Source organism: Geospiza fortis, unplaced genomic scaffold, assembly GCF_000277835.1.
Source record: "Geospiza fortis unplaced genomic scaffold, GeoFor_1.0 scaffold172, whole genome shotgun sequence".
Taxonomy (NCBI): Eukaryota; Metazoa; Chordata; class Aves; order Passeriformes; family Thraupidae; genus Geospiza; species Geospiza fortis.
The window spans coordinates 11781152-11791722 of record NW_005054309.1 but is presented as its reverse complement, the minus strand read 5'-3'; the positions used below and the strand labels follow the sequence as shown (position 1 = coordinate 11791722).

Sequence of the window (10571 nt, the reverse complement as noted above, 5' to 3'; positions counted from 1 at the left end):
GGAAAGTTCAGTATTAACATCTGAATCAGGGAGAGCTCACCTCAGGTTAGGGGCTGCTGGAATGGCCTTTGCTGCAGCTGTGGGGGGAAAGCCCAAAGAAATTCAGAAGAAGGCAAAACAGTGTTATTCCTGCTACTTAAAGCAGTGTGCCCACGCTGGAGAGTGATGCCATAGTTACTGGGTGGCTCCTGGAACGCTCGTTGGCCCGATTTCTGGCAGGGTTGTGGTGGTGGGAGGCTGTGGGGCGCAGTTGCCTCCGTGTGGGCTGGCTCTGGGGAGTTGCACATCACTGGGAAATGCTCCACAGGAAGTGGTGCCCGTCAGTCAGACATGTCTGTAATATGGAACAGCTTTAGAAACTGAATCTCTTATCCAGTTCAGGCATATATAAGTTAAAAGCAGAGTCCCATTTGAAGTCTGCTGAGGAGCAAAAGAATCTGTGGTTTACAGGAAGGTGGCATTCTGGGGTGCTGTGCAGAAGCAGGGCCTTATTTGAGGTGTTGTTATGTGTGTTGCTTTTTTGTTTTGTTGGTTTGATTTGGTTTGGGGTTCTTTTACAGCGAGATAAACCTTGGAAAGTTTTGTACTTCCCCTGAAACATTTGATTGTACTGTCTCCTAGTGATGTGAATTACAGTTGTGTATGGTGAAGTAGAAACTGAACCTTTCAGTCACTGGTGTGTGTTGTCTCCAACAGGCACATAGCATCCTTTCTGTCTGTCTTCAAACTAGTATTAATTGGCTTAATCATCGTTGGCAAGGACCCGTTTGCTTTCTTTGGCATGCAAGCTCCAAGCATCTGGCAGTGGGGCCAGGAAAACAAGGTAAAGGACATACTTCTTTTAATCTGAAAAAGCAGCTTCAGCGTTACTTCATGAGGGTGCAGTGTGAATCCCTCAGATCTGATTTACCTTTCATATGCTGCAGCCTTATGGTAGAATAATTCTTACCAGTTGTGCTTTATGCTTTTGACAAAGCCAGGTGTGCTTCTGTGATCTCTTTCCAAGCTGCTTCTACCGCAGAGGGGCAGCTGAAGTTAAAGTGCTGACAAAGATGATAAAAGAGTTCTTTATTTTTTAGGGCTCAAGAAGAGCATTTCAAGCCAATATTGCTGATGTTAAAATTACCATTTCCCTTCTCTGTTGTCTCATAATGGTTTTGCAGTTGATGCTTCCATCAGACTCCTGATAGATTAGGCAGCAATTAGAAGGGCGTTAGAAAAATGAAGTTGAAATGTTGTGGGTGTTTTTGGAGAGCAGACTGGCATGACATTGTGGGAGAATATTCCCATGAGTCAGTACTGATGATGCCAGTAGATTCAGGGTTTTGTACTCTGATTTAGAGTAACCTTGTTCCAGATTTATTCCACTAACTAAACTGATTTACAGACCTTCATGCTGAGCTGCCCAGTGCCCTGGGTCTTTCACTGGCCAATTTGCATGTCCAGAAGCTGTAATATTTCCATTTGAATTAAATGGGCCAACTGTGTGCCTGACTGGGCTGGCCGCAGTGTGTGGCTGCTGTCCCTGTGCCAGGTTCTGTGGTGTTGCAGTGACTTGTGTGAGTGTGCCTGTGAACAGGAAGAGGAAATTAGAGAGATGCTGGTGGTGAGGGAGGAGCTGCACTGCTGAAGTTGCTGTCCTTTCCTCCTTAGTCACCCATGCACAGAGAAAATTCCAGATGAAGAGCTTGGAGGTGTGCAGGAGGGTCGGTGGTTCCTATGCACGTGACTTGCCTTGCTTTGCTGTTTGTGGCTGGGCCCTTGGCTCTGTGATCTGGAGGCTGCTGTGACAGTGACAGGCTGTGTCTGGGGACAGTTGAGTTCCCATGTCACACTGCCAGCCCCCTGCAGCTGCCTGTGCTGGGTCCAGAGGTGTGCGGAGGGCTGTGAGTTGGCTGGGGTCGGAGCTGGTTTGGAGCTTTTCTGGGGAAGGCAAGGTGCAGTCTGTAAAAGGAGGAAGGGGAGGTGTCTGTAGATGGGAACATTCCTTGAGCAATCACAGAGGGAGTTCAGAGGCACCTGTGAACAGCAGCAGGTGTGCCTGACATGGCTGAGGTCTGTGTGGGTCTTTGTTCCCTTCCAGGTGTACGCCTGCATGATGGTCTTCTTCCTGAGCAACATGATCGAGAACCAGTGTATGTCCACTGGGGCTTTTGAAATCACTTTGAATGGTGAGCTGAGACTTTGCTTGAGGGCTGTCACATATACACATGTGAGGGCTGTGGGGTGTGCAGAATGAGGGATGGTGTCAGTAAATTTATGTCCCAAATGTGATATGTGGAAATTGCCATCCATTTGGATCTTCAGATGTTGCCTATCAGAATAAATCATGAAAATCATAGAAGTCTTATAAAGCAATTTATACAGATGTCAGATATTTTAGAACAGGTCTGTAAAAACTTTCTCAGAGGGATATTTGGTGCCTTGGAATAACTGTGTTATATTCTTTCTTTGTGTGTGATGGGCATTAAATAAGAAACCATCAGCTAGAGGCATGTACTTTCCTATTAGATGCTTTCCCTGTCTGTTCTGCAGCATGCTTTAGCTTTGGAATCCTAAAGAATCCATTACTATTACCAGATTATCAGTACTGATGGACAACAGTACTGATTTTTCAGGTAGAGGGGAATGTCAATGGATATTTTGCACCTCTCCATCAATATGATATACTTCTTAATGGAAGCATTGTTGATTCAGATGCTTTCCTCAGCATAGATCAGTACCAGCTCAGACAGTTTCCTGGAGCTTCTCAATTCCATGTTTACACCAGCTCTGCCTGTTTTCTGATGCTCCCAGTGTAACGGTGCTTCTCTCCTGTGTGTGTTCTGCACTAGATGTCCCAGTGTGGTCTAAGCTGGAGTCTGGCCACCTCCCTTCCATGCAGCAGCTTGTACAGATCCTTGATAACGAGATGAAGCTCAATGTGCACATGGAGTCAATGCCCCATCATCGATCATAGCCCCATCGATCAGCACTGAAACTTCTCGTAAGTCTCCTCCACTGTGTTTGCCTGTGTAAGACGAGCACACTGGAGACTGGATTTTAGGATTGTGTGTTCAGTTAAATGTTTTTCTGGAGAACCAGCTCTCATGATGTTAAACTGCCATGTGGTGTCAGAGAGGCTGTTAGGGTGGGAGGTTTTGGGATGTGGCTCATTCTGCCTGTCTCAGAGCAGGAAGCTGGCATTCCATGAGGCAGGAGAATGTGTGTTACTACACGCAGAAGGCCTAATGTAAATGCATTACAATAGCCTCTGTCCTGGGGCTTAAGGTCTCCCTGGCTTTTAACCCAGTTGAATTCCAGAGCCTTGGGGAACAGGATGCTGTCTATTCCTTGCTTAACCCTGGAGAGCAGAACACTGTCATGCTCTGGTGTACTGCCCTGTTCCTCTGCAAAAGCTCCACGGCTTTTGGTAGCATGGAGTTCACATCCTGTAGGTACTTTATGACCAAGCACTTCCACATCCCTGTGTCACCTGTGGCTTTCAGAACGCGTGGCTTACGATTCCCCATCTTGGCGCTGGCTCAGTGCTGCTGTGCTGCAGGGCTGTTGCTGACTGTAACCCAGGTGTCTCTCCACAGGCATTGGGTGGTGGTTCCCGGGCCACGTGGTGCAGACCATGAAGGCCTGCACTGAAGACAGCTGCTGTTGGTGCAGGCTGGATGCCTCTCTTGCAGCCACGTTGTGCCTCCTGGACAAACACTCAATGAGCCCTGTTTCAGTGCTGGCCAGTCCACACTGCACAGCCACGAGTGCAATAATACTGTATAGTTTTTTTAAGACTTCATTCGACCAGTTCATAGATCAGCAATGCAGGCATTACTAATGGTAACTTATTTTATATTCATGTTTCACACTATGGCAGATTGAGTTGATACCTAATTTTTCCTTGGAAAAAGAGAAGTTTGTTTAATCTGTTGTATTTTATATGAATTTATGTTCTTTTTGTAGTTTAAAATGAAGTTATAGGAGTGTCTGATATTGTCCTAAACTGTTGAGTAATTGATAGCTGTCTATCAAATCTCTTTAATGTGGTTAAAACAGGTTTGTATATTTTTCAAAATCTATGGCAGAGTCGAACAGCGCATTATATACTGAATTATATAAGCAAAATTATATGCGGAATTGTTACATCACTTGGTGACTTCAGTGAAAATTAAGATCAGCTGCTCTTTAATCATGTGGACCAGCTCCAGCAGTTCTTCCTTGGCCATTTGAGAGATGAGCTGGGCCTTCCTGCTGTCCTGAACAGAACCCAAGAACATTAATTGAAATAAAGAGTTCCCATTTCCTGTGTGAAGTACCTTGTTTGTCACCGATGGACATTCTTGGAACTGCAATTGAAAAACTGCATAAAAAGCCAACTTTCCAGAGTTACTGACCTTGTATTTGTCATGTGTAAGCCCCTAAGAACCTCCAGTGTGGGGAAGGAGACATGGGCCTTGGTCTTATCCTTCAGGCACCTACCACAGTTCAGGTGTGGCCTCCCTGGGGGAGGCTGGCCAGGTGAACCCCTAGTTTCAAAGGCAGCTCTGAGAGGCTGACTGCAGCACCATGAGCCTCTAAACACCCACTGACAGCTCTGTGTTTGCAGTGCTTGAACCAGAGCCCATCGCAGGCTGCCGCTGGTGCTCCCTGGAGCAAAGCATAGGTGATTGGTTTGGGCATTCTGAGGGCATTTGTCACTCTCTGCAGGGAACCACCTTGCCTTGTACCTGCAGCTGGCTGAGCTGCTGTGGGCATGGGCTTTCTTCTCAGGAGTGGCAGAGCAGTACCTGTGTGGGTGACCTGAGCAAACACCTGCCTGTAGCTGTCCCAAGCCCTGGCCCGGCTGTGCCCTTTGTGCCTTGTGCCTTCCCGAGGGCTGAGGTGACTACTCAGCTGGGGCTGGAGGCAGAAGGGAGCCTGCTCAGGAGCAGTGCACTGCTGTGGAGCATGGGATTGCCTGAGCAAAGCCCTCCCATGCCCCCATGACCAAGGTGCTGTCACTGCAGGCTGGTACCGCCTGCCCTCAGCAAGACCCGTCTGGGGCTGTGTGGATCAGCCCTGGACTGCCCTTTGCTCTACACCAGGGCAGGCAGGGCCAGAGAAGAAATCTTGCTGAGCACATGCAGGTGCCACAGTGTCAGGGACTGTCTCTGGCTCATTTTGCCTTACACCACACACACACCGGTCAGAGCTGCTGGGCATTTACTATCGCCTTGATGGAGTTGGCCAGCTCATCGCTTATGTCAGCAGTCATGCAGAGCTCCAGGATCTTCACAGCCTGGCTGATGAGGTACATGGGAGGCTGCATTTTGTTCCACTGCTCACTGGAGGGGAAGTTGAGGCATCCCCGCATCCTGTCGAAGAGCTGCAGGATCTTCACGCGGAAAGCAAGCAGCAGCAGCTCATCCTCACCCAGCCGGGCTGGAGGAGGCAGCTGGCTGTCGGTGCTGACCTGCAGAACAGAGGACACGAGTTGGCAGAGCCACCCGAGCTGGGCACAGGGCTTCCATCTCCAGCAGACAAACCTGCCCCTGGGACAGGAGCCTGCGGAGGAAAGGAGCTGCTGTGCACCTTGCCCACATGGATCATAGCTCTTCTCCCTGTGGCAGAGCCAGGGTGACCTTGGGGATGTTGCCAGGCATCTGCCTGGGAGTGGAGTCCCACACTGTGGCCCCTTGCAGAGAGCTGGGGCTGGCAAGTGTCCCGTCTCCATAGGAGTGGCAGGAATATGTACATTTCCACAGCTTTCTTTTTGGGGATGGAGCATGGGACAACATAGGGAGCATCCAGCACAGGATACACAGGATAAGCACAGAGGGGAGCTTCCCTGGCTGCCCCGCTCCCGCTGTGGGGAGTGGCTCAGCACAGGAACAATTACCTGCACTTTGGTTCCCATGTTGAGTTTTGCTTGTCGCCCCATGGCAAGGAAGGAGACGAAGATCTTGTCCTGGGCCAGGATCCTGACCCCCACGTAGTGGTTCAGTGAGATGAAAATGGGGCTCAGTGGGACCTGGGGTTCTGGTAACAAGTTCGGCCACATCCACCTTCTTACCCTGTTGCCTGCTTGGTCCAAATACTGCCCACCCTGCATACTCATATTTATCCTAAAGAAAGGGAAATGGAAGCTCTGAACCCTGTAAGCTCCTGTGGCAGAAGGTCTGTTATTAATCTGAGGGATGGGACAGAGGCAGAGCAGGGGCAGGGTCTGTTCCCCACCTCTCAAGGCACAGCTGGGTTGCCTTGCTGCTCTGGGGGCACCTGAAGCAGGGCCTATGAGCTGCTGAATTTGTCTATTTTTGGATACTATTAAAAATAGCCTTTATGGCCTTTGGAATGTCAATGCACAGAAGAGACAGCAAAGCTGCTGAACGCACCACTCATCTCCGGTAGGGTAATAGCATGTGCTCCTGCCATCAGACTGAAACAGTGCTCGGATTTTGGCTGTCCTTGGCTCGTCTTCCTGTACTATGCACATCAGCTGGTCTCTGGCTTGTGCAATGATGACGGCCAGGTTTCCAGATGGATAGCTGCCGCTAGGTAAGGTGTTTGTAACCCCCTGCTTTGCTTGGTTGATCTGTTATTACACACTAAATACTTCTGGGTGCTACTTCGGGGTGTAAAAACTGATATATTACCCAGAGCACTGTGTTAAAGGTGCGCTGCTTCCTTGGGCTGGGTCTTGGAAGCTAGTGCTCATTGGAGCTGGCTGTTCTTTGAAACCTCAGCCCAGGAGCTGTGTCAAGTTTCACTGCTGCTGCTCCTCAGAGTGAGTGGGATCGATTATCTGGGTTGTAATAAAGCGGACTGGGACACACTTAAAATTAGTAACAGCCCTGGACTAAGGCAGGCAAGTGAACCCTGTAAAGGATACAATAACTGCGATGTTCCGTCTGGGAGCATGGTAAGGAATTTCTTTCCATTTTTGTAGTACTTCTGCACCAATTTACCCTTCCCCACCTAAGATTGAAAGGATAAAACGGATGAGAGCAGTCTGGCACAGCTGCCCTGTGAAAGTGGGCACTGCCAGGCTCTGACAGTGCTGACATGTCCAAGGTGCTCCCGTCGCTGTCGGCCGCAGGTACCTGCCTTCTTCCCCAGAAGACTGAATTCGTAGCAGAGGACACTGCGGGACATGGGCTTCTTGTCATGCTTGGGCTCTTTCTTGGACTCAGGCTCCTCTTCGGGCTGGGACTCGGGCTCGTTCTCCAGCTCGGGCTCCTCCTCGGGCCAAAGCTCCAGCTCGGACTCCTCCTCGGGCTCTTCCTCAAGCTCCTCCTCGGGCCGGGGTTCCTGTTCAGGCTTCTCCTTGGGCCGGGATTCCGGTTCAGGCTTCTCCTTGGGCTGGGATTCCGGTTCAGGCTTCTCCTTGGGCTGGGATTCTGGTTCAGGCTTCTCCTTGGGCCAGGGCTCGGGCTTGGCTGCACTTGCAACAGATGCTGGTGTCCCGCCTTCAGGAGATGTGAGTTCCTGGGAAGGCTTGTAGGAAGCAGATCCAGCTTGCTGTAACCCTGCAGAGCATAGGGAGGGCTTCTGTGCAGCAGAGAGGGTTGGCAGTGCCCACTGCGGGGCTGCCCGACACCTCTGCTGTAACTGGGGGAGTGGGAGCTCCTGGCTGAAACACTCCCTCCTGACAGTCTGTCTCGGGCTATTTTCTAACAAGGGCAGTCCAAACTGCTCAGCTATTTCAGAGCACAGGATTATGATAAAAGATAGCATTTTTTTCAGTTACATATATACACACATTTGTGTAAAGAGCAACTTTTTGGGATAACACTTGGCTCCACGTGCTGGAACTGACCATTTGAGAGCCCAGTGCTGCAGAAGTCTCACTGCCCTGCCATCCTCTCTGAAAACATGCCCATATTGTAAATCTGGTTCACCTGTCAAAACTCCTCTATCCTCTGCTCAGTCATCTACAGCCTGGGCTAGGAATTGATGGAATATCCACCTGATCAGGCAAAATATGGGCAAGACTCATTTTGGCAGTTCCTATTTCCTAAGGGCTTGGCTTTGCCAACTTATCCTCTCAGGTCAGGTTCTGTGCATCTCAGCTGGAAAATCACAGGTACATACTGAAAATCATGACAAACTCTGTGCAAAGAGGATGTGCCTCCTCTTGTGCTCATGTGTGAGGGATGATTTGTATCTAATTTAATGAGATTGCATATGCATATCTGACAATGAATGAACATGTCGCTGTATAAAATCCTCCAGTTAGAAACCAGCAATTCCACTGAATGCACTGTTGAGACAAACAGAGAAATCCATAAGGAAATACCAGCTCACCTTTAGTGGCACTCAACCTTAAAGACTGCTCAACCAACTCTCTAGCCAGGTGTCTCTTCTGCTGCCTGGAAAATAGAAGTGTTGTTGACACCTCATGTATCATGTTTAGAAAGATGCAAGTAGTGGATACCCCTGCTTTAGGAACACAATTTCTGAATCTGTTTTTCTCTCTGCTCACAATTCCAAGTAATAAGAAGCAGAGTGTCACCAAAATACTCATACCTCAGCAGAAAGGAATTGTGCCCACACAGATTCTAGTGAACAGACTGCCACTGCAGTGGCATCAGCTCTGATGGAAGGAGAGCTGAATATTGTAATGGGGTTTGGATCAGTATTTTATGTGAAAGAGAAGGACATATGCCCACAAGATCAAGAAAACAGCTCATCTCCAAGAATATTTTCACTATTCTTGTGTAGCTTCCTATAAATCTGACAGTGGTTTGGTGTGTGCTCTGTACATAGTAGGAGGCACTTGCACCCTCAGACTGTGAAGGATTTTTGAGGAGACCAACAGTTTACTTCCAGGTGTACTGAAGGTGTACCTGAGGTTTCCTTTAGGGAAAAGGAAAACTAAACCAGTACACCTGTGGCTTAGACTTTCCCTGGAGGCTTAAACTCTTGCACAAGCTTTGGGTCTCCTGCTAAACAGCCTGAGAACTTGCAGAGTTCTTGTGTGTGACTCTGGAAACTGTAATCCAAACAGTTTATAGATCAAAACAGAAATACACCAGCTTTGTTTCAGTGCCAGAGGTAGAAGCTACACCCAAATACTGTCCCTTCCCACAGCTGTGGGTTTTTTTGGCTCTATCTGTCTCTAGATAGTTCATCTGTCAGGACTGGAATTAACATTTCACTCAGCACATGCCTTGCCACCTCCTTGTGCAGCCTGGCAATAGAGAAGCCAGGAGGGACCAGAGAGAATCAGGACTGGTGCCTAAAGCAAAGGTTTTTCTTCTTTCATCCCTCTCCCTGCGGTTTCTTAATGTTCCTTTTCCCCTCAAAGCTCCCTGTGGTTCATTACACAGACCTGACCCCCAGTTCTCCCAGTACCTCTGGCTGTCTTGCTCCTTTGACAGCAGCAGGTTGGCCTCAGAGCTGAGGGATTCCTGGGTGCTGACAGCTCTGGCAAGGCTGCTGGCATCCTCGAGCCTCTTCCTCTCCTTCATGATGAACTCATAGAGCTCCCGGCTGCGCTTGCAGCAGAATTTCTAGAGGGTGAGAGAGCAGAGCCGTGAGCGTGGCCGTTCCACAGCAAACCCCTGCTTGTCCTCCCTGCCAGCTTACGTCCTCCTGGTCCTCGGAGAGAGGCACATCCTGGGAGAAAGGGAACGGCCTCAGCAGGTTGCCACAGTACTCGCAGGTTGGCTCAGCATCCTCCTCTGCCTGCAGCGATGGTGGGGAGAACAGGGAGGGGCACCAGCCCCCAGATCCCCGGTTAGCACGGTGAAAATGCGACAGATGTGACAAAGCACCTAAGGGAACTCATGACAGATCCATGTCTGAGATACCTTGGAATGATTTAACTCAAAACATTAGGTTCAGGAAACCACCAAAGAGAATAGCAGATGTGTTATAAATAAATCAATAAATGCCCCCAAACAAAGGGAATGACTGGTATTTGTGAGTTCTGCTCCTTCCCAGGGAAGCTGGGAGCACAGAACACTGGAGCTGAGGATTTGAGCGCATTACAGAGAGAAAAACTCCAGTTGTGGGAGTTTCTGAGGAAGCACCAGCAGACTTGGTGATACAGAGCTGGTCACATCTGACCAGATGCAAACCAGACTGACAGCAGGGTGTGTTTTGAGGATGGGTACTGGATATCCTGAAAAAAAAATCCCTTGCTCCCCACCTCATGCCTTGAGTTAAGTCTTTCGTAACTTTGCTCTGCTACGGGGAACTCTGTGCCCTGCTTGTATTAGGTGGCTGTACCTATTTACATACATTTTTTGTCTGATTTAGACAAAATATTCTGCCGAATAGGGGAATAGGGGAATAGGGGGTAGGGGAGCTGCATAGCCTCTTGCTGCCCAGGCTGTTTCAACAGCCTCGCAGAAGAAAAACCTTGTCTTGAAGGGGCTCCTTTGCGGGCTCGGCAAAGGGCGTTGGTTCTCTGTTTTCCACATGGAACCGTGTGAATGAAGCAGCGGGGAGCGCCCACCCCAACTGACCTCGTGGTGTACGTTTGCCTCTGAGGACTCGGGTCGGTAGGCCAGGAGGGTGGGCAGGCCCGTGGGGGTGGGCTGCGGGCCGGCCGGGGGTGTCCCGCACTGCGGCTCTGCCGGGTGTTCTGCGCCCTC

At 49.5% G+C, this 10571-nt stretch overlaps 2 protein-coding genes across 3 annotated transcripts in view; one reads left to right on the top strand and one right to left on the bottom strand.

Annotated features, from left to right (window-relative positions):
- Nucleotides 1-4373, top strand: part of SELENOT (selenoprotein T) — a 5012-nt gene extending 639 nt beyond the window's left edge. The window contains exons 2-5 of one of the 2 annotated variants that reach the window (XM_031055340.1): nt 697-823; nt 2084-2171; nt 2835-2986; nt 3568-4373. In XM_031055340.1, coding sequence (XP_030911200.1) covers nt 697-823; nt 2084-2171; nt 2835-2959 — 340 coding nt within the window. In that variant the 3' untranslated portion in view covers nt 2960-2986; nt 3568-4373. The remainder of the gene's footprint in view (nt 1-696; nt 824-2083; nt 2172-2834; nt 2987-3567) is intronic. The other variant, XM_031055339.1, reaches the window with a different exon arrangement.
- A 418-nt stretch (nt 4374-4791) lies between these two features.
- The window catches only part of ERICH6 (glutamate rich 6), a 7037-nt gene continuing 1257 nt past the window's right edge, over nt 4792-10571 (bottom strand). Inside the window, exons 2-10 of the mRNA XM_031055453.1 lie at nt 10443-10568; nt 9559-9657; nt 9325-9482; nt 8275-8339; nt 7075-7496; nt 6860-6945; nt 6363-6515; nt 5867-6092; nt 4792-5440 (exon numbers count right to left, since the gene is read on the bottom strand). Of these exons, the coding sequence (XP_030911313.1) occupies nt 5174-5440; nt 5867-6092; nt 6363-6515; nt 6860-6945; nt 7075-7496; nt 8275-8339; nt 9325-9482; nt 9559-9657; nt 10443-10568 (1602 nt within the window). The 3' untranslated portion in view covers nt 4792-5173. The remainder of the gene's footprint in view (nt 5441-5866; nt 6093-6362; nt 6516-6859; nt 6946-7074; nt 7497-8274; nt 8340-9324; nt 9483-9558; nt 9658-10442; nt 10569-10571) is intronic.